Genomic DNA, 24,611 nt, shown 5'->3' with positions numbered 1-24,611 from the left:
TTTTTATACTTTTGTAACACTAGATTTTGAACAGATATAAAAGGATTTTGAAATTGAAGGATTTTACTTTGTGCTTTCGTTGACCCAACTATCCACAGAAAGCATAAGCCACCGCCCTCCTACAGTGTAAACTACAAAACCTTTCCTGAAACTCTCTTGCATCGCTTACAATTAACAAGGGAAAGGTATAATGTCTTCATTGGGTTTTCTGTCCATGTGATAGTGTTTTACATTTTATTTTGGTACTCAGAACTTGTGGCATTTGTCCATGACTAAAATGTCTTAGAAACGGGAAAAATAGAGAGGTTAATGTTAGTTGTAAACATGGCCCTGGGAAACAGTGTTTGACAGGATTCAAGAAAAATCAAGGGGAAAAATAAAAAAAGGACAGTGAAATCACACGCAGTTTTGAATGTGGTTGTAAAATTGGTTCAGCTGATGTCTTTCATAATTTGTCATTAAAAGTTATGTATTTACATGATAAATGTGTTTGTAGTTGAAATAACCCCCTTGTAATGGAAACATTTTTCCATTGAGAATCTAGTTTTTACCAATTAATTCTGCCACTCTATCCAGATGAGTCAAATATAGTCAAGTTTCTTCAATTATTTTGATGAACTGACAACAATTATCTCTTTTAACCATATTTTCAAATTAGTTACCCATGAAGAGGCAAGCTGCCATTGTGCAATTGCTTATGGAAATAAGCGTTCCCTGGCAAGATGAGCATGAGAGTGTGACACTGACAGCATGAAAGGCCTCTTAATAGGTCCTAATATTAATAACATGTTGATGTAGCTATTGTGAATTTTGTTTGAATTTCCTTCTGTTGTCACATCACTTGCAAATGCTTTGTATATGAATATTGTTCAAACACTCTGGCAAGTCTAAGCACCAAAATGCCTCACTGCACTCTAATCTGGAGGGGGAGGAGAGGTGGGGCACCAGGGAATTGGTGTTGGATGAGCAGCTTCCATGAAGAGAAAGCGTCCCTTAGAGGTAGGCATTTGGTGAAACTCTATGGTACTTTTCAGAGCTCCACTGCAATCTTGCACTCCATGTCAGAATTGCAGACAGGGTCAGATTATCTTGATGGAAAGTTTTGCACTGATATCAATGAAGCATCAGTTGAATGCATGAGTGATGACTCCTAATAACAAAAATATTGAACCAATGAGAAAATGAGTGATTTTTAAAATTCTCATGCATATAAATCGTGCCAATCATCGAAATTAGCCAAGTTCTCAATACTCTGCTGTTCGACCTTTTTCAAAAGGTTTGAGTCGATTTAGTGAATTAGTTTGAATCAATTAATGTGAATACCAAAGTCATGTGTTAAAAAATTGTCTCAGTGGAAGTTGTGACCACTAGACAGGAGATAGATTAAAGGTTTTATCAACAAATTCACTTGTGACTTAAACTGTAGAAAAATAGTCAAGAGAGAGGTTACAACAAATTAATAATAAAATCTGTCAAGGTTTTCAGCTGTCTTTATAAGGCATGCACAATGTTTGTGTGTTTATAACTGTTGAAGATGGGATAGTGCACTCACTCATGGACTTGAGCATTACTTGAAGTTCTCCCCTTGGCTACTGTTTAATTAAAAGGGACTTGCAGCTGACCAGACCAGAAAACTTTCTAAATGCATTGTACATTCTGTGTGATTGAGCAGAATGAACTACTATTAACCATAAGTGTGTCTGTGGTAGAGATAGTAAATAATAGTACATCAGGTATTCATGTCACCCTTTGTTAATTCATAGATGCATGTTATCGTAAAAGAGGTTAGATAAAACTTATATAGTAGTTCACCTTCATAGGAAAAATGGGACAGAAATATGTACATGATTGCAAATGCAATAACAATTAGCTCATAGAATAAAGGAGTAGTGCACTTCACTGGGCCTCCCATATGTTTCACATATTGGAATAAATTCTAGAAGTAATGTTTAACTGTCATTTGGATATAGCAGGCTTTGGAGTAGTATTAGGGTAGTGCTTTCCTGCTATCTTTTAATTGGTTGGCATGTACTGGTATGTAGTTATGTAAAGATTCGTTGACTCTTCACAGATTTTGTGAAATGGGACTGCTCCTGCTCATGGTGGCTGTTGTTAATGTTTCTTCTTGCTCATATGTACTAACTAATGTATTATGGTATGACTCAAATTACTTCCCATACACATTGAAAAAAATGTGCTCTGGGTAGTGAAAATTATATACCCTGATGGCCAGTTACCAGGAAGACATATTGTCAGATATGAAAAATAAAAGGGGATTTCATATATTACCCTGGATATTATTCAAATTGAAAATAAATTATGTGATTTTTGAACCTATCAAAAATCGAGGTTTATTAGGGATTCATAAAAGAGTTCTTGAAATCATTAGAAGGGCATTGTGAATTTTACTTGGGGATGCTATTATGTCACTTTTTCTTGATGAATTGAAATTTCATTTTCTGTTTTGAGGCAACAGGTATCAGATTTGTGTGCTAGAAAAGTTCTTTCTGTTTGTTTGTGATATATTGTGTGTAAATCCATTCTTTTGTAAGAAAACATTAGTGGATAGCAGTATGAGAAGATGAAAGTCAATGCCTATTGGTGAAGATGACATGCAAAATTCTGCAGCTTCACAATACTCATTTACATGCCTGAAATTTAAATTGTACATTACTGAAGTCTTTCTTGGTTAATTATAAGTTGAAATTCACTTTAATAAATTATACGAAAATGTCCTTATACCATTATATAGGTGATCATGTAGATAGGGTGCTGTGGATTACTTTTGTCATTCAAGTTATCCAAGGAATGATTGGAACATTGATTCTGTTCATGTATTTGAAAATGAATTGGTTTTACAGTTCAATTTATTAATTAGTAGCCCCTGAACATCATTATCTACCCATCTCAAAACTTGAATCAACATCTGCCCAAAGCATCTCCGCGGTCCTTTTTTATTGAGGGAGGGTATCATGATGTATGAAATTATTATTGTTGTTAACTAAAATTTTATGGATTATTATACAAGACTTATGGACTTATTTGGGTTCCGGAACTTTTAGCTTTATTGTATAATAACATCCATTGGCTTGCAGGAGTTGCAAAAATAAGCAGTTAGATGGAATAATACCTAGATTTGTTTTTTTTCCACCTTTCCTTGTATTTTCATCATCAGAGAGCACCTGAGGTACACATTCCTCCTTAATTCCAAGAATGTGCCCACTTCTGCAGCACCAAATATTTTTATCATTCAAATTTAAGTGCATTTCTAGTGAGCACTAAGTATTTAGGTCATTAGTTCACCAATAAATTGCTTCCGTGAGCTGCTAATTGTGTATTGGACAATTAACAAGCATTTTGTCAAAGATTACTCAGTTATTTTCCAGATGAAGGACTGAATTTCAGTTGTAGATTTTGTTTTAGTTCACCTCTTGTTGGCTTTCACGTGGTGAACTGTGCATCAATCCTCCGGCATGCTGTTGAGGGATGGTTCTGTAAAATTAACACCTCGTTCTGTCCATGCATGTGTCACATTTCATGGTAGCTAGGGTTGCCAACACTCCCAAATGATATCGCTCTGGATCTCTCATATTTCATCTTTTTTTGTAGTCTCCTGGATAAAATATAAATTCAGCCCTCCCTTTAAAAGTTGAAAACATATTCATTAAATTCATTCAATTTTGCTGTTAAAACAGAGTCATTTACAAGACAATTAAGCAAAACGATTCACTAACATTTTAAATGTTCGCTAATGCACCTGTATATTTGAGTTCCATACAGTGTGTGATACCCAAACATGAAAGATTGTGGCTGGATATTAATAAGGAGAGCACTCAGTCCAATTCCCCAGGAAGTATGGGTCTAGTCAGTGGTGAGAGGTATGATCACCCTATTACCTGGAGCTAATCTTTCTGCCCACTTGGCCTCCATGTGCGGTATCCATATTTGGTGTCTTCATTCATTTTGCAATAAAATTTTTGTTTTCAAATTCAATGCCCTCCCTAAACTGTGCAAATTTTCCTGAGGAAAAATTTGTTGATTCCTTGGCCTACCTTATTTTCTAGCAACAATGTTGGCAACCCTCGCTGTAAAGCCTTGTTTGGATTCACTTTAGAATATATGTTAGTGTGGCCATGATGTGTGTGATGACTTGAAATTCCCAATATCTCCGCATATCTGTTGTCATTGCCGACTTAAATGGCAGGAGCCTGCTGTAGCCGTGGCCAAGTTCTCGGCAATCCTTCAGTCTCACCCACACTCCCCCCGGGCCTTCTATGGGCGAGCCAGGGCCATCAACAAGCTTGCAGCCAAGCAGCAGAGCAATCATCTGCTGGGGGAAGCCATTGATGCGTACATCTCACTGTTGCTCCTGCCAACATCACCGGGCACCCGCGATGGGGAGAGGAAGGTGGCAGTGGTCGTTCCAGATGCCCTCTACAAGAAGGCGGCCAACGAATGCATTGACAGGATCCGCTTTCGAGGTGTGTGTGTTGACAAATCAATCAACTAAAATTGAATCGAATCATTATTATTTTACGTGATATTCCATTTGACCCTAGTGAAAAGCATAAATTATGTGCCAGTGCTTACTCGCATAGCACACTTCTCACATTTGTAAATTAGTTTAAAAATCTCCTCTAATCTGTCGCCATGAATCATGCGTTTTGATGAGTAAGCCAATAGTGAGTGTTCTAACAGATTGAGGCATTGTAGAGTGGCTGGGAGTGGTAAGTCAGGGAAATTGTGGTGACTGATAGAAGGAGAGGAATTTTAGGTGTAGTCTATGATGAAAACCTATCAGCTAGCTTTTTAAGGGAAAATGATATTGCTCAACCTTAAAGCATCAATGTACAGTACCAAAGAAATATATATTTTTATATTTGATTACCTAATATGAGATCATGTATTAAACAAGTAAGTCTTTATTTATAACGGCACTTGTACATCCATTTTTAAATTCTCATTCTAGTGCATTTCCTTCAATCAGACAGAATTGCATTCCCGAAAAAAGAAGTAAAAGCATTTATTTTGCAAGTATCGTTCATCTTCATAAGCATTATTATTTTAATGTATATTAGTAAGGTGAAATGTGTCTTTTATAGAAGATTATCTATATTTGGTTAGAATCATCGATACAGAAGTATGTTTTTTATGTCTTTATATATCTTTAGATAGTAGTAGTAGTATTTTTAGGGGAGGCTACCGACAGCTGAGGTCATTTGCGCCATAAGGGATAGACAGGAAAGGATAAAGGGTGGAGAGAAACCTGGCGTTGGCATTAACCTACTCTTTACAAAAGGCGCCAAGGGGTCCGCAGGTTAACGTTCCATCCGACGGAAAGCATACTCACTCAAAGTGCTCTCCACAAAGGCTTAGGCTTAGTACTGGGGGAACTCTACCATCACCTACCAAACCAACCTTTGGGTTCATAACTGTTTATGGTTATCTGTGTAGCTTTAGCAATTAATTTTGTCACCGATGAAAATGAATGTATTTCCCTCTTCTCCTCTTAAAGGGCACCATCACAGGGCAGAGCAAGTGCACATCCTGCTCTCACAGCGCTACCCGGATGACCCCCATTATAAAGTGCAGCTGGCTGTGACATACCTTATGGAGAATCGCCTGCAAGATGCCCGCCAGGTGCTTGACAGGGTGCTGGCACGATGGCCCGACAATGGCCTGGCCCTCGTGCACATGGGATTTGTGTTGAAGGCAACAAGTGTGCCGGGGGAGGAGAGGGACCTGCAGCTGGAGCTTGCAGCCAAGTACCTGGAGGCAGGATTGGCAACGGGAGAAGCAGGAACCATTGATGGGCGGTTCTACTTGTCACTGGGCGATGCCCTTGTCCGGCTTGGGCGCAGGGATCGAGCAGAGAAGGTATGCGCACCTTGTAGTCCAATAGGTGGTCACAAGATAGTGTCTTGTCACCCTCTTGGATGCCCGGATGCTCAGAGAAGATTAAGCATCTCCTTTTATTTCTCATATTAGTTCACTGATTTGCATATATTTTCCCATGTTCCACAGTTTTCATTGTATCTGCTTTGCCTTTGGATTTACTCCAATGACAAAGAAAATGCCATGAGTCACTTGTGCCTCTCATCACTTTGTTCTATTCACTGCCCAGCCGAGCAAGGAAGAGCTACCCCAGCTGCACTGCTCTCAGCCCCCTCAAAATATATATAATTTTAATATGGGACAAGAGTTGCACAGTTTGTTGTCATACATGATGTCCAGAATACTTTGTGCTAAGAGTTGGAAATGAGCATTAATAAAAGCACCCACTCTTTTAAATGCAGCATTAACCTCTGGATTATGAAATTTATTGTCTCCGGCAGAACATTATGGAATTTACATGACATATTGAAATGAAATTATTGACTTAGTAATGCCACACACTTTTGTGTTCCATGTGTATAATTCCACAGGCAGGTGTTTAACTCCACACAGGTGTGTAAATCTACACAAAAAAGTGTGTATAATTACAAAGTCAGTAATTTAATTTCAATTTCTCTGGATTATGGCTGTAGGAGCAAGAATTCCCCAGAAGAAGATCCTTGGGGCTCCTCCCCTTTGATTCAGTGACCCTCAATTGGGGCCATTAATTCAAGGTGACTTCAAGGATTGTTGGTTAATAGGATGCTAAAAACAATCCAATGAAACTCATCCAACAATTTTTGGGGAATGGGTATTATTCATTTGTGTGATTATTCAGAATTTGTTCTCTTTGCTGCTCTGTGTTAAATGCATGCTACCTATGCACACTTACAACATAGGCATATTCACCTTTCATATTTCCTTCTTGCCGTAGGTGTATGAAGAGGGGGCATCCAAAGGCCTGTTCCTTTCTAAATACCAAAGGTCCCTCTACAATGTGAAGCATCTCAGGGGTAAACCATGGTGGACGCATGAGGAAACTACTTATGCACCATTTTTCAGGTATTTGAGAGTTTTTATGCTGCTTTTGCCAAGTATGGAAACTAAGCATCTTTTAAAATGTGATTTAAAGGCAGAAGCTCACTAAAAGACCAGAAGGCATGAAGTTTAAACTGAAACTATAATGAAGAATAGTAAAAATTGATTTAAACTACTAATTCTAAGATTTACTACCTTGATCAAAAAGTTCCCGGAATAACCACCGTGTGGCGCTCCCATCGTTCCGATTTGAGTTCTGTTTTTTTTGTTAAATTGGTACATCTGTTGTTGATATTCCCTTTAAATCTTAGTGTCATAACTTGACATTTGCAAAAGTTACGTAGCCAAGAGTACATCTATCTCTGTGTGTGTTGGCGATTTTTTACAATTTCAGAAATGGATTTAAATTTGCAACAACGAACTTGTATTAAATTTTGCGTAAAAAACGGATTTAGTGGCGCACGGACGTTGGAAATGTTGGAAAAGTGTTTCGGCAACGATTCTCTAAAAAAAACGGTCGTTTACCAGTGGCACGAGCGGTTCAGAAGTGGTCGTGAGTCAATCGAAGATGATGAACGCAGTGGCAGACCATCGACATCGAAAGTCGGTGAAAAAATTGATAAAGTAAAAGAAATGTTGGTCAATAACCGCAAATTAACCATCAGAGAAATAGCGGAGGACTTGAACATTGCCTATGGATCCGCCCAAGACATTGTGGTTAATGATTTGGGTTTCCGTCGTGTAGCAGCAAAGTTGGTTCCAAAAGACCTCAATTTCATGCAAAAAAGAGACCGTGTTGACCTCGCAAAAGACATGATTTGCGAGGCTGAATCCGATCCCACATTCATCAAAAGGATCATTACTGGAGACGAGACGTGGGTTTATGAGTACGACACGCAATCCAGACATCAGGCAAGTGAATGGCGTTCACCAAATGAGCCGAGACCAAAAAAACCACGTCGTTTTCAGTCAAAAAAGAAGGCAATGCTGACGGTTTTCATGGATTACAACGGTGTAGTGCATCATGAATTTTTGCCAGAAGGCCAGACAGTAAACAAAGAGTATTATTTGGGCGTTATGAGACGTTTGCGTGAAGCAATTCGCCGAAAGAGACCAGAAATGTGGGCAGAAAACTCGTGGATTTTGCACCGTGATAACGCACCGTCGCACAGTGCTATCATTATTCGTAATTTTTTGACGAAAAATGCAACAAATACCATCCAACAGCCACCGAATTCACCTGATTTGGCTCCCTGTGACTTCTTTCTGTTCGATCGAGTTAAAAAACCATTACGGGGAACGCGTTTTAGCAGCCGAGAGGAAGTAATGGAAAAATCGCAGGAAGCACTGATGGACATACCGAAAACCGACCGTAACTTTTGCAAATGTCAAGTTATGACACTAAGATTTAAAGGGAATATCAACAACAGATGTACCAATTTAACAAAAAAAACAGAACTCAAATCGGAACGATGGGAGCGCCACACGGTGGTTATTCCGGGAACTTTTTGATCAAGGTAGTATGCTAAAGAGTATGAACTCTTTCTCCTTATCCACAGAAGTAAATTTACAGTTTTATTCAACCTGCTGTGAGATCAGTTTAACTGATCTTGCCATCATTTCTGGTAAGCCAATAGCAGTTGGTGGATATTAGCTGCGACCAACTTTTTCAAAGTTCACGCATGCATGAACAGTGGAATGAATGGCTGCTGGCATGCTGGTGCGCATGAGTTCCCACAGCTTCAAATATCCAAAGTAAACCAGACTAATTGCTCATTGTGCATTGGATTAAAGAATCTTGGGATAGAGTGGAGACAGTTATTAAGTAAGGCCTTAAAAAATACACTTAAAACCTCATACACCTCTTCACATTATGGAATTTCATAGTCATTTTGAACTAAAAATCTATTAGTATTCCACTTAAAAGATGTATTAACATTCGTAGGTTTTGAAGTGATGTTGCGTGCAAAGTGGATAATGAGGAGGCTGAAGATGCTATTCTCAGAGATGCCATATATGCATTTGATGAGCATGGAATCAATATCCCGACTAAATCATCGAGTCTAGTGAAGGCAATTTCAATTGAGAGGTTTTCAGTAATTAAGACATTGTATAATAATATTTTATGTTAATTTTTAAACAAATTTCAAAGCATTTGAATTAGTTCCTCAAATATTTCAAAATATCAATTATTACTCCACGAAAAACATCATATTGATAACATTGTATGTTTTTGCCATGAACACTATGCACGCTACTTTTTTGATGAATTTGCACTTCAAACAAATTATATTGTGTATGTAAAGTTATGATAAATTTATATTTGAGATTAGCGGCCCTCCTTAAAAATTTTTATGGCTTTTTCCCAATATAATGGCATGCAGAAATACCATTGTATTGGGTAATTCCGTATTTGCAAATTTCCTCTGCAAGGGTTTATTGTGATATTAATTTTTTTAATTGGATGCATAATTAAACATTTCCTTCGCAGGGTACTCGAAGAAAACTGGAAAGTGATAAGAGATGAGGGGTTGGCTATCCTTAACTCAACAACCAATGGAAAGAATCCATTCCGAGATGAGGCTGAGGACCTTCGTGATGTAGGGCAATGGAAGCAGCTAGATCTTTATGCTCAAGGTCAGTCCATAGTTGTCAGGTTTGGCCATCTCAGAGTGGTTGTCGAACTTTGACCTCCCTTGTTCCAGACCAGAGAGAGCCAGTCTCTTCTCCCAAAAGACCAAAAATATTGATTTGTTGCATTAGGGTTCTATTATAACAAGGCTGAAATTGTTTTGAAAAATAAACTTTAATGTGAGTTTGCTGATATATTAAAGTTGCAGTTTAAAAATGCCTTGCACACCTATCATTCAGTGTCCCATTATTTGATGGGCAGATTATATTTAGATCCCAGAAAGAGGCATTACTTCTCCTCCTTCCTCAATTCTCTGTAATTCAATTCCCAAGAAAAAAATTTCTCCTCCACACTCTGCTAGGTTATTCATGTTACATAATAGTATACAATCACTGAAATGATGAGTCTTCTAATAAATTGCTGCATTGCTGGTTGACCTGAGCAAGCAATCCTGTACTCTCAATCCCAGTCTGGTCATTAATATAGATAAATCGAAAGCTGAAGAGACAGGCTCAAAGAGATGCAAATAACCTGCGTAACGATGGATATCTGAAGTCATTTGGCCTTCTTTCTGAAGGAAGGAAAGCCATTTAAATATAGCTCCTAGTAGAATCAGCATTAAGCACAAATTTCATTCCAACATTGTTTATTGCGCATAGCTTGTATGGAATGGCTGAGATTCTTCTCAGTAGAGTTGTAGAATATGGAGTCATTTTCATGTTATTCCAAACCTTTGATTTGATGATAGAATTAGTTTCCAGTAGTTAAGCATTTGTTGCTCTCTGGTCGAAGAATAAATACCTTGTTTCTCTGAATCCCCAATATTTGTCTAAAATGTTGGTTGAAAAGTTACTAGTGGGCACCATATTTTACATATTTGTGCAAAAAAATAAACTTAGATGAGCAAAGATTGCAGGATTTTGAGGTATGGAGAAGAATGGAAAAAATAAAATTGGCAGAAAAAAATAAGTGAAGTATTTCCAGGTGTGATAGGGGGTGGTTAGTATTTGCAATTCCTGGGTCAGACACCAGCAGTGCCTCACAAATTAAGTGTGATGAACACAAAGCAACATGCTATTTCATCATATTTGGTTTGTATTTATGGGTAGAGGAAAATTTTAAATTTTGAATACATCCAATTCCTTTTCTGGAGAGGAAAAACTTCACTGAAAACCACTTAAGGCTAACCGGTGTGACTTTGTGTGTATTTGTAAGTTCCCGAATACGGTCCCTGGTGTTAGGATTAATTTTCTTGTAAACCTATTCGGAAAATACCACCCACCCCTGTGTAAATGTGAACATCCTAATATTTTGAACGTGTGTCTGATCACTGGTTAGGGGCTAACTTTCCTCATGAATCACCACACCAATCTCAATTTTCCCCTCCTTTTTTACTTTTACGGTGGTGTCAAAAACCCTTTTTGGTTTCAGGAAATATTATTTAATATAGTCAGTCTAAAAAGAGGCTATAAGAAGCTCAATTTGTCTTTTCCAATCATGAAAACTTTATTATTATGCAAATATCTCTTACAAAAACTTAAATATTTCCTATAGGGAAGTTCAAGTCTTTTGCACGCCTTTGATCAGTAAATGGCCTTTCAGAGATTAAACTTGAACATAAAATGTAAAAGTAATTTAGGAAATAACTGAAATTTAGTCCCATTTAATGAAGTTGGAACATGTAGTTTTGTGTAGAATGGTGACTTTAAGTATTCTCATAATCCTCATTTGTGAAATCATCAATTTTACTTGAAGAAATCACTAATCAATGCCCATTCAGAAATATTAAATGATTAACTAACGTTGAGTCTTTGTGATCATAAATACATGTATACCCATCTTAAATATTTCCTTTAGTCCAATCCGATGCTGAATGTAATTGTCTTTAAGCTATACTTAATTATTTTTGTTCACATATGTGGGTGATCTGAAAACTTTCCAACCCTAACATGAAGATGGTGAAACTCGTCAACAAAAGCTGGGGAATGTGTTTGTGCATGCATTGAAAGGTATTCACCTAAATATCAGAAATTTTGTACTCTCAGTTGTTGTTTGCTAATTGTTTGAGCTAGATGTTGTGAGGGTTTTTATGAAAATGGAAAAATTGAGTATTAAGCTGTTATTGAGCATTTGTTTTTGAAAGGCAATATGCCCACGCAAGTCAAAGATAAGTTGGACACTGTGTATGGGGACTCCGCAGCATCATTTACAATCTTTAAATTTTGGGCAGCTGAATTTAAACATGGCAGTACCAGCTTGACTGATGATGAGCATTCCGGAGAACCAAAAACTGCAACAACCATCAATAGCATCAAAAAAAATTTGCCAAATGGTGCTTGGCAACTATCAAATTAAGGTTACAGAGATAGCAGAGGCTATGGGCATATTGAAGGAATGAGTTTGTCATATATTGACTGAAGAATTGGACATGCGTACGAATAAGCTATCCTTGTGTTGAGTGCCGTTTCACTCAAGGACCAAAAATGCTTTAGAATGAACATTTCCAAGGCCCTGTTGGAGCAAATGAAGTGAGTCAGATTTTTTGCATAGATTCATAACTGTAGGTGAAACCTGGATCCACCACCACACACCTGAGACGAAAGAACAACAGTCAAAATAATGAACTGCAAAGGATGAACCTGCTCTGAAAAAGGCAAAGATGGTCCCATTGTTTGGGAAGGTTATGATGATGTATTTTGGGATATTCATTGAAGTGTGTTCACCAGTGTTTTTCAAAAAGGTAAAACAATAATGGGAGAGTATTTTGCATGACTAATTGCTGGTGGCAGAAACTGCAAAAAACTGCCGCATTTGTAGAAGAAGAAAGTGCTTTTCCATGAAGACAATGCGTGATTTCATATGTCTCCATGGCTAAAATTCACAAATTGCCCCTTCTAATTGGTTGACTACTCACTGTGTTCACTAGATCTGACCCCCAGTGACTTTTTCCTGTTTCCTAACCTTAAAGCTTCCCTTGGAAGGTAGGAATTTTCATCAAACAAGGAGGTTATTGCAAATGCCTATTTTGCATTGAAAGACATTAACCACTACTTGCAAGGGTTAAAAAAGTTAGAGCATCACTAGAGAAAGTGAGTCGATTGAAAAGGAGACTACGTTAAAAATAAAAATATTTAATTTGAAGAAAAAAATGTCTTGTATATTTGTTAGGTTTCAGACTATCCACATGTAAAAGTTTCAAGCTGGCATTTAAGTTGTAGAATGACTGGAGTTTTTTAAAACAAAAATATCTTTTAACGAGTTTACAGTATTTACCCATAAGTTAGGTGAGTTTTACACTTACCTATCTAATATGTGGTTAACCTTAGGGTTGAATGCTATGTTTTTTTCTTTTCCTCCACCAAAGGAAGGAGGATCCAAGCCAACTGCAACCGAGCTCCCAAGACGTGCCGCTTGGTTTCTCAGTTCCCAGCTGCAGCATCATGCCGAAGGGGTCAGGTCAAATTTAGTGTGATGATGCCAGGCACACATGTCTGGCCACACTGTGGTCCCACCAACTGCCGCCTGCGCTCACACCTTGGCCTCATTGTGCCACCTGGAACCTCCATCCGTGTAGCTGACCGCCCACCCACGTGAGTGCAGAAAGTTGATTTTGACTTGTCGTCAGTTTTTTCCCAGGCAGATTCCACTGTTGCTAATCAAAATTGCAATAATTTTATGATGTAATATACATAGGTGCATGTATATTTTGTATGAAAAAATCAGCTCAATACGCAACAGCAGTGCTGTACATGATTGTAGTTTATTGTACTCAAACAAAAAACTTTAGCATTTAATAATTGAGATTGTTGTTCTTTAACATGAAGGGTGTTCATTTTTGTGAAATATGTCCCTTGCTGTTACTAATTCCTTAATATCAGTATTAGATACAGTTCAGCCAAGGGTGTTTCTCTCTCTGCCAACTGCTGAAAAGTTTTTGAGAAACCCACAGACGTTGTTTTGCATGGATCACATGGATAAAAACACAAATGTGCTGGATAATTTATTGCATTTGAACTCCAGAAGTTTTACTTTGAAAATATTTTTCCTAAAGGCTAAGCCAATGGCTTTCTACCATAATTTTATACTTCTCAAAAGCACTAGTTCAAGATGCACTTTTTTTCACAAGGAAAATTTGCACATATTCTAATTGCCCTGGCATAATGTGCTTTTCAATTTCAAACTTCACCCTGCTTAGTAACCTTTTTTCATTGAAGGAACCTCCCTTTCTCCACACACATTCATGTTTCCACAGATACTTGTATGCCAAAGGTTTGAACTTTAAATTTTGGGTACAATAACATTTTACTACTCATCTGCGTGTATGCATGTATCTATGAAATTAAAAAAATTCTCAAAGAAAAACATCTCTGGCATTAACATTGGAAAATTGGTAGTGATATCGATTAAAAAACCAATGGCTCGTATGTGTACGACTGTAATGTTATGACTGAGGGTCTATTCTCTATCAAAAACTTTAAAAATGGTAAAACAGTCCTAATGCACACAAAGGCAAGTATAAGGATATCAACAATTGGAAATCTTCAAATATTCTAAAAAATCAATGAAAAAATTATGACTGTATGTTTATTAAGTTTTTGATAAATTCTCCTTGATTTCTAAAAAACATATTGATAGAATTGAGCTCTTACGGCTAGTAGTATTAAATAAATGAAAAACTCCAATCAGTAAACAGTTTACCTTTCTAAACAAAGTACAAATGAGATTAGTTGGCTAACGCCACAAGTCAAGGATGGGGTAAAAGGTAAAAAGGAAAGGGATAAGAAAAGTGAATACGAATATGCGTATTTCCACCACAAAATAGCGTGCTTCAGCGTACTGAAGGTTAATCTCATGACAACACAAGTCGAAGTGAGAAAGAGTAAGGGCAATCCAAAGTAATATATAGTGTAAAATGTGGGGGAGGGGGTGAAAGAGACGGAAGCCAATAGACTAAGCTGATAGTTGATGAGTTTGAAAAGATGGGTTATATAGTGAAGGGGAGGGGGAATTGCATGACCTTTGCAAAAAAGGGGGGAGGGAAAGTGAAGAGGAAGCTTAGCACGAATGCTAAGCGGACGTTGTTGGGGGAGGGAGAAGTGAAAGGCAACCTACAGCAAAATGACCGTTGAGGATGTGGGAAAAAACCATTACAGAGAATGAAGGGAAAGGCTTCAAAAACTTCAAAAACTGAGAATTGACAGTTTAGGAAAGGGAAAGGTGAAGGGATGAGAAGCACAAACGTTGAAGAGACTGTAGGTTCCAAATGAACTAAGGGCTATTTTAAATTTAATGGGGAGAAAAGCGAGGAATATGAAATAGGTCCTGTGTCGCTGTTTAGGAGATTGTCTCTGTCTTTGAAAATTAAAATGCTCTCATAAGCATCAAGTAAATTATTCGTTGTTTGTTTTAGGAGATTTAAATTGTCTTTTGTCATGTGGTGTCCTGTTTCAATTAAATGCTGTGCCATACTGGATTTGTCTGGTTTATTGTGTTTGTAGTGGGCGTAGTGTTCTTTATATTTAGTAAGAATGATTCTGGGTGTTTGGCCTATGTAAGAAGCTTGGCAAGTCCCACAGTTGATTTGGTAAATACCAGACTTCTCTGTTGTAGGTGTTTTGTCTTTGGTGTTTCCCAGGAGCTGTTTTAGTTTGCTGTTGTTGGTGTAAGAGATTTTCGTGTCAACAGTTTTGAAAATTTTGTCGATACCTCTGGTTAATTGAGGATAGAAGGGTAATTTAATGTATTTCTTTGTTGCGTCTTTTTTGTGTGTGGTGGAAGTCAAGATTAATTTTTCAATTTGTGTTTCTTTAATATGTTGTCGATAAGTGATTCTTGGAAACCATTCCGTTTGGCAATATTTTTAATGTACTCTAATTATTTATTGTAAGCCATGGTTTTCAAAGGGGCATTTAACATTCTGTGTATGAGAGAATGGTAGACCGCAAATTTGTGGCTTGGATGGTCAAAAGAATGTTTATGGATGTAGTTGTTTGTGTGTGTAGGTTTCCGGTATATGTCAAAAAGTAATTTATCGTTCGTTCTATTGAGGGACAGGTCAAGGAAGGGGATGACGGAGGATTTCGGTTTCAACCGTGAAATTGATGTAGGGGAAATGACTATTGAGATTGTTCACAAAGTCATTAAGTTTACACTTAGTCATATCAAATACGGAGAAGATGTCGTCAACATATCGTAAATAAACCGCAGGGAGGTAACTGAATTTTTCTTTAAAAGTGCACTCAAAGTGAGACATGAAAACATTCACCAAGAAGGGAGAAATTGAGTTGCCCATTGCAGTTCCAAATTGGTGAGTCTGACATATTCGTCAATTGTTTTGGAATGTAAGGGAGGAGATTTAAGCCAGTTTTCCAATGCTTGGATGGCAATATCAATGGGGACACTAGGGAAAAGGTTAGCGACATTAAATGAGACCATGATTCTACCCTCTGAGAAGTTATAATCTTTAATTTTATTAACTAAATCTACATTATTCTTAACTGAGTGAGGGCTAGCGAAGTTGGAGTTTGAGAATTGGGAGACCAACCATTTAGATAAAAAGTAGGTGGGTGAATCAATACCAGAAACAATAGGTCTCATGGAGCAGTTTGTCCGTTGGACTTTGGGGAGACAATAAAGTCTGGGTGAAATGGGATTAGACACGTAAAGTTCATAATGAATAATGAGTTCATGACAAATCTTTGAGAAGAATGTATTTCAAATGCATGAGAAATAAAGACACTGGTATTTTTTATCTATTTTTTTCTAGAAAATCGTTAATGCTAACAAACTTTGAGCCAAATGGTCTGACTCAGGTTTAAATCAAGTCATCTGGTCCAAGTTTAGTACAGTTTTTCAACTTGTGCAATAGTTTCAACAAATAGAAATTATTTTCTGTAAATTGTCAAAAACATCCTAAATATTCTTTCTTTGAGATACCCAGTTAATATGTTGATAGGTTAGAGAATAAAAATCCCAAAAATTTAGCTCACCAGATTTAAGAGTCGAAAATGGGCTCATTTTTCAAATAATAGGAAGGAAAAGTTTATCTAATATGACCAACAATGTTCAGTGCAAGGCAAAAATAGATAAGTTTACATTCTCTAATGTATATTTTAAATCATTTGCTTCATTTAGAATGTATGAATTCTGAAACTCGTGACTTGGCTTATTTTACAGATGTCATTTGCCGCATTCGATGGCACATAAGATGCATCCTCATCTCTGCAGTGAACTCACAATAAAAAAGTTTTAACATTACGATTGTGTAAGCGCGGCACCCCAATAACTTAAGCTAGTGTTCCTTTTAGTTCTCATGTTTTTTTTAAACAAATAACACCACTCATTTGGAAGAGCACACCCTGTTTTGCTGTGATAAGTAGTGATAAAATAAGATCCAGTTCATTCAATATCTCACTCGCTTCTCTTGTGACATTGCAGAAGCGAGCAACACATTATTCACAGCATATAATAGTGATGAGCTTGTTGATAACATTCCAACCGCAACATTCTTGAATTGAATAATAAATATTATAAATAAGTAAATATGACGATCTAAATATAATGGAAAAGGTATTACTGTCTATCTGGGGTAAAAATAAAAATTGAGTATTGAACGTCAACCCATGAAGTTTGAACCTTCACATGTAAGATGCAGGTAATTTTTTTAACCGTAATTTTAGAAAAAATGTCATCATATATGCCATCAAATATGGTAACCATATTTGATGCCATATAGTCAACATAATGTTTTAATTTGTCTCTCCTTCACAGGACATGGAAGGCAGGGAAGGCTTTCATCTTTGACGACAGCTTTGAGCATGAAGTTTGGCACAATGGAACATCTCCACGTCTGGTGTTAATTGTTGATGTTTGGCATCCTGAGTTATCAGAAGCTGAAAGGAAGTCTCTTCCTGCAATATGAGTATCAATCTCCTTCAGGTGTGCATTGATCAAGGATGGACTCCTTGCCTGCCCCTTGGATGGTTCCGTGTGGATTCTCATTGTGCTAAATATTCTTAAGAGTTGCAGCCTTGGGCAATAACTAATAGTGCCCTCCTCAAAGGAAGCCTTCCAGGGGTGGTGGCAACTCAAGGGTGCCTTACCTACCCTTGTCACCTCTGATGGACCTTAACATTGTCCTTTCTCAACTGCACCCTGGACAGAGACTCCTTCAATCTTTGGTTTCACATTGCCATTAATGACAGTCACACCAAAGTACATCATTTCCCTAACCTAGTTTCTGAAAGCCCTCGTAACTCATGTCTTCCTTGAGCCATCTGTAGTTGGCACTACTGGCTCATCTACAAAAACAATTTACAAAAACTTCCATTTGGTAGCTAGTTCTAGCAGGGCTGATAGTATCAGCAGTCACAGCAGCATGTTTAACATTTACACGTATTGCCTAATTACTAATAATTACTGGGTCTGCTTCCAAAAGATCCTGCTTCCATGCACAACCACATTTTCACAACCTGCACATTCACTGTTAATGACTGTCTTCCTGTTCAAACTCATTTCTCAGAGGATAAGTCCTTGTCACCAATAAAATGTACAACCAAGTGGAGAAATATTCTTGGGATGTGGCTGCTTGGAGGCAGTGTAAGGAAAAATATTTTGGTATTCCATTTTTGAATCTCAATCGCTTGATATGTATGAGAGTGGACATATTTATATGAAACTGCATTCACCATTGTCCTCGACTGCAAATGAATGTGGCAAGTGTATTATTCTGGTGTCATATTTTTCTCCTGTTTTGTTACATGTTTTTGTGACAACATAATTGAAAAATGTTCTTACTTTTTTCTTGCTTGGGTATTATTTAACGATTGGTGTAGGTATCTCTGGTTGAAAATCCCCTGGGGTTTCCAGTGTAATAGTAATTGACAAGATGATTTAAGCCCAATTTAAGAAATTACCCTTAATTTTTCCTCAATAATAGTGGAATATCAGAATGATTATAAGAAGGATACATTTTGAATTGGTGAAAATATTGTAGAGGAGCTATTTGCATGAATTACTAGTATATTTTTCATAAAATTATTGGATTGGAATTGTAAGGGTTATTTATCTTTTCAAAAGATGACAGCAGTAAATATGATTTTACAATGATAATACAATGTCAATGTTTTCATTGGACTATGTTAAATGTAGCCCCAAAATGTGCAACATTCCTCCATTCTATCTCTTTTGTGTTGCTCAGTTGTGTTTGAGAATACCTCATTAAATCATTGCACTTTGTCAGTGCTTAGAGTGCAGATATCAGTGTGTGGGTGTAGTGATAACATTTTATTCCATTTGGTTTGCCTTGGCATGCTACTGGTACAGTAAGGAAGACACAAAATGAGGAATTACTACTTAATAACTTTGAGAGAGTTTCTCATTTGCCACCACTTACAGTGTGGATGAATGTTGCAATGCTGGGGGGTTAAGGATTATGCTGACTGATTAATTTCCTGTGTGTATACATGACCTTTTGATTCACAGAGTTCATTGCTCAATCACTGTGAAGAATTTGGATCTGACTCAATATTTTTGGACCAATTTACTGACTTTGTGCAATAGTGTGACTGAGTCTGAAGTAAAAATGTCCTTTGTGACTCATGAATCATTATGATATCATTAGGATCTCAAAATCCAGCCATTGACATACCTGAGGCACAATTAGTCAAATGTGTGTATTGCATTATTGTTGGAAGTTGGTTGTGGACTTTGACTGAAAGCATAGTTATGAAAGCTGAGATATTATTACAGATTTAAGGATTGTTATTATTATTGACAAAAATGAATGCTTATTTTTGTCATGTGTACAATTGCAATGTGCCTTGAAGTGTGGTGGTTTGTACCTTTTTTATATCTTGATTGTACATAAATTTTCTTATTACAAATTTTATTTGTTCAGGATAAATTATTTGCATGGTGTCTGTCTTTTTTGAAAAATGTTTAGGTCAAATCTTAATCTACGAGGTAAACTGTTGTGAAAATCACATAATGTGCATGTATCAAAATGATTTAAATATGCAGTATAGCATCCCTAATCCTGACCAGAAGGAGTTGTGGGTTCTCTGGATTAGGCAAAATCTGGGTTTTTTGCTCAAATAAGCCCATGGAGCATTTATCCCTCTAATCTAGTGTTCCATTGAATTGGTAAGAGCTTCTAATGACTCCATATGTTGTATCTGCGCCTCCAAGTGCAAGAGGATCCCATTTTAAGTTGGCATGAACTTACTTGAGTAAAATGTAAGTATATCGCTATATTTCTCCAGTAATCAAATGGGTAATAATTCATAAGTACCTTTGAACAAAACAGTGGTGATGCATACTCAGTTATATTATCCCATTTATTTGATCTATTTGGATTATTAAGATAACTAATTGATCAAGATTTTTTTAAGTAAAAGAGAGCTAAAAAGAAAAACAAATGTTAAGTTTTCTTATGTAATTTTCACTTGTCATCCAACATACAGTTGCTACTTTTCCCTGGCATACTTAAATGTTACCATTTGCATTTTATGTATATTCACGCACATATTTAATTGACATTGCTAAATTTCTTTGGCAGCAAAATTTGGTTTTTGGAACTCGAATTTCATTGAATTTTCGTGAATCATCTACAGATGAATGTTTTCAATGGAGTTAATCAGAGGTTGGCCGAAGGATATCGCTGTGAGAGCATTTGCGAGCATGTCTCACTTTTTTCAGAATTTTGAAAGTGAAGTGAGGTCCTTCATTATCTTCCTTAGAGTTTTATATTATTGATATTATGCCAGTGCCACTCTTTTCAACTTGGGATCATTATTAATTTTATTAGTACACAGAAGTATAAAAAATCTTTTTTTTATCTAGAAACTTTGGATTCACTAGTTAAAGCTTGTGCATTTCATGTCAAAGCTCTTCAGTAAAGGTTCATTTCATCAGATTTATAGATCGCAGATTACTGTAAATCATATTCAGTTCTTGTAAATGTTATGTAAATGATTCAACAGTATTGCTATCAGTACTCTTAAAGCAATTTATTTATAAATATTATTCCTCCTGGACCACCATAGCCACCCACTATTTCCAGTTAAGTTCTTTGCATCCAAGAATTTGGCAGTAACTAAGTATCTAAAATGTACAGTATGCTGTATCTTATATGTCAGTGCCAAACATCTCTACTCCAGATAACCATTCATAAACATAGCATCTGTGACAGGGTGCACCCCTTGCAATCTCTCAACTTTCAGTAACATTATTTTTCACCTGCCTTTCCATTTTTTAGGAATTTAATTCTCTCCTGAGAGTAAATGGCCTTAGTCCTCCTTTTGTGACCAGATAAGTGTGTTGCTGTAATAGACAAAACTCAAGAAACTTTATCATGTGCTTAATGCTCAGAGTTCAGTATTCTTTTACTGCCATCATCCTTGGTGCTATTACCAAAATTTATTCTTTTTTTTGCCAGCTGATCCCATAATCATTAAGTACCAAGTGTAAGGAGAGTCACTAAATTGAATTGAGAAAATTAGTCATATATTCTAAATAGTTTTGCTTCTGCAAAGCATGTTATATTAAGATGAACTTATGAATTATGTTTCACATAGCTATAGTTTGCAGCTGAAATATTAATTGAAATATAACAATTATTTTCAACCATATTTGTAGAAACTTGCAAGCTAAGCATATTTTTCAGCAGATTACAGCAGTGCTGCCTCCTGTGGCCCCTTTAGAAGCCGCTTGCAGTAACTGCTTGGGCTAGGCAGGATTCTGGATCATGGATTTTGTATATTTTTCAGCAGAGTACAGCAGTACTGTATCTTATTACTCCTTAATAAGCCAAATGCACTTCACAGTCAAACTATATGGATTAAGCTATGTTTTCATGCTCCCAGTGTTGCCATTATGGGTAGAATTACTCTATATTACTGTTATATGCTAAATATTATTGCCTAATGGTTTAATTATGAATCAGACCACTTAGTAATGAGATCTCTCATGTATTGATTGATCAATAATATTACCAATAAAATATGAAATGTGCAGAACGGTCTTTAATATAATAAATATGAGGCAAAATGATAAAAGTATCCTGAAATAGCCATTTAGATGAATTGGGTAGCTTGCCTTCACTAGTTCTTTGTTAATTAAAACTGTTTCTTTGCATGTGAAGGACCACTATGGGCACTCAACTGAGCACTTTCACATAATTTTCAACATCAGAGTATAGATATTTGCAGGCAAAACATTTAATTTTAGCATCCTTTGCATGTGTTTGGATATTTCTCCACATTCACTGCCCGATGCGAGTCAACTGTTTGAGTTTCACCACTATCATTTATATGAGTAAACTGGTCACTTATTCCCATAAGAGCTGGATACCTTCCCCTGACCTACAAAGAGCATACTGTGTGCGCATGGAATGCACATTCAGTTATATAAATGTACATATGTTGATTAAATATATTATTTTGATGTCTCTTTATTTTTACTTGTTATTGTGCGAGGTGTGTTTAAAAAGTAAGGTGACTTTTCAAAATTTGTGGGAAACGTGCATTCAATTTTAGATTTTTTGTTTTTTTTTAGTGTTGGTACACATGTCCCTAACATTCGTGTACAGTTTCAATGATATAGCATATTTATTTTGTTAATGACAGATACAAATGTGAGAAGTGTTTTGTTGTGCTCAACGATTTCCTGCTATCAAAAAAATGGATCAAAGAATTTGCAGCAAATTTTGTGTAATAAATGAAATTAAGTGCTCCAAATCACTTGAAATGTTGATAGTGGCATACGGTGAGTCTGCTCTGATTTAAAATAATGTTTATAAGTGGTACAAGCTCTTCCAAGACGCCGGAGAAGATACCACTGACAAGCCTTGCTCTGGATGCCCCAGCACATCAACAACAGATCAAAACGTTGAAGCAGTGAAGCAAATTGTTTTGGAGAATCGGCGATTCACCATTAGAGAAGTTACTGAGGATGTTTGCATATCAGTTGGCTCGTGCCATATAAAGATCCCACTGACAAGACTTGCTCTGGATGCCCCAGCACGTCAACAACAGATCAAAATATTGAAGCAGTGAAGCAAATTGTTTTGGAGAATCGTCGATTCACCATTAGAGAAGTTACTGAGGCTGTTTGCATAACAGTTGGCTTGTGCCATACAATTTTTTTGGATGTTTTGGGCATGAGATGTGTATCAGTGAAGCTCGTTCCAAAACTGCTTAATTTTGACCAGAATAACCGTCGCATGAGCATCGCTCAGGAGCAGTTGAATGACATCAATGATGATCCTGAATTGCTCAAAAGGATCATAACTGGTGACGAATCATGGGTATATGGTTATGACATTGAAAACAAAGCCTAATTGTCCCAATGGAAGAACCCAGTAGAACCAAGGCCGAAAGAAGGATGCCAAGTTCGATCAAATGTCAAGGTTTTGCTCACTGTTTTCTTCCATAGTGTATCATGAGTTCTTACCATGAGGTTGCATGGTCAATAAATAGTTTTACCTTGACGTTATGTGCCGTTTGCGAGATGTAAGATGCAATACTAAAAAAACGTCCAGAATTGTGGAAAAACAATTCATAGCTTTTGCATCACGATAATGCTCCTGCTCACTCATCATTGCTTGTGAGAGATGTTTTGGTCAAAAGTAACACCACAATCATGCCTCGGCTACCATATTCACCAGATTTGGCCCCCCACGACTTTTTTCTGTTTCCAAATCTGAAGAGACCTATGAAAGGACGGAGATTTACAACTAGATAAAGACTGCATCACTGGAAGAGCTCACAGCTACACCACAAAGTTCTTATCTCAATTACTTTGAGGATTGGAAAAAGCGTTGGCACAAGTGTATTATATCCGGGGGGAATTACTTCGAAGGGGACAACTTGAATATTGAAGAATAACTAAATATTTTTTCATAAAATTATAAAGTCACCTTACCTTTTGAACACACCTCGTATACTATAATTATCAACCCAAAGGTTATTTTGATAGTTGATGTTAGAGCTTCACCTAATACTAGTCCCAATTATGTGAGAATTTAATATGACAGGGTAGGGGTCCAGTTTCTTTCCCTGTGCCACCCATAGTTTCCCAGGAAGTTCTGATACCCAAAAAATCGCATTTTGGGTGAGTGCCCAGAAAACCTTGAACCAAACTTAGAAGTTCCTGTAAATTGCCTAGTGCTCTACCCACTGAACTACTCTTATTAGTATTGTACTCTAGAATAGTACGGACTAGAGTAGTATAATACTTTCAACAAGTAAGTATATTTGTTATTGATATCTACTTATTATTTCTATGAACAGAGCTAAAATGTTTACACTCTTCGTAGTATTAGCATAAGTTATAAGTGTAGGCAACCTACGTTTAAGGTCATTTTTGCCATTAGGAGCATGTGGATAATTCACAAGTTGTTAGGTTGTATGGCGATCAGAGGAAGGGTTGAGAGTGACCTAGTATTGGCACTAGCCTATTCTTAGCAAAAGGTGCCAAGGGTCCACCATTTAATGTCCCATCCCATGGACAGCATGCTTCACTTAGCAGTGCTCTCCGCATAATACCGCAAACAGATATTGGGATACCACTGAAAAATTCTGCAACCTCCAGGATACAAAGTGTTAATACAAAGAATAAATTGGTCTTTCAATGATTCCTAAAACAAGCATACCCATCAGCCCTGTGGCTTCCAGTGTAGCTGCACCTACAAGGAAACTCGCATCACACCTGAATACTTTCTTCTGGTAATTCACTGGTTTCCAGCCCATGTACAGAGTGAAAAATTCCAAAGGTTTCTGTGACAAACTCTCCACTAGCAAATCCCCTCCTACCTCAAAACATGTCTTAGTGTCTTTCGACATCATGAACCTCTTCACCATTGTTTGCATTTCTGTGGCAGTGAATGTGACCAAGGAAGTGCTTAAAAATTCATTTGAACCCCCATTTCTAAAGATTTTGTGTTCCTACTTAAGTTATGTGTAGAGCAAAATTATTTTTAATTCAAAGGGGAATACTACCAGCAATTGGAAGGATTGGCAGTTAGCCTACCTTTATTGCCTCACCTGGTGAACCTATTTATGATTGA

General features: G+C 36.9%; 1 protein-coding gene across 1 annotated transcript in view; it reads left to right on the top strand.

Moving 5' to 3' along the window:
* Window positions 1–19,433, top strand: part of LOC139687640 (retinitis pigmentosa 1-like 1 protein) — a 72,499-nt gene extending 53,066 nt beyond the window's left edge. Inside the window, exons 13-19 of the mRNA XM_071584881.1 lie at window positions 4,205–4,481; window positions 5,516–5,877; window positions 6,809–6,936; window positions 9,404–9,549; window positions 11,500–11,553; window positions 12,909–13,134; window positions 17,315–19,433. Of these exons, the coding sequence (XP_071440982.1) occupies window positions 4,205–4,481; window positions 5,516–5,877; window positions 6,809–6,936; window positions 9,404–9,549; window positions 11,500–11,553; window positions 12,909–13,134; window positions 17,315–17,465 (1,344 nt within the window). The 3' untranslated portion in view covers window positions 17,466–19,433. The remainder of the gene's footprint in view (window positions 1–4,204; window positions 4,482–5,515; window positions 5,878–6,808; window positions 6,937–9,403; window positions 9,550–11,499; window positions 11,554–12,908; window positions 13,135–17,314) is intronic.
* Window positions 19,434–24,611: the final 5,178 nt, after the last annotated feature.

The sequence above is a fragment of the Hetaerina americana genome, unplaced genomic scaffold (genome assembly GCF_022747635.1).
Source record: "Hetaerina americana unplaced genomic scaffold, ioHetAmer1.1.p SCAF_2, whole genome shotgun sequence".
Classification (NCBI taxonomy): Eukaryota; Metazoa; Arthropoda; class Insecta; order Odonata; family Calopterygidae; genus Hetaerina; species Hetaerina americana.
This window is presented reverse-complemented; position numbering and strand designations above follow the sequence as displayed.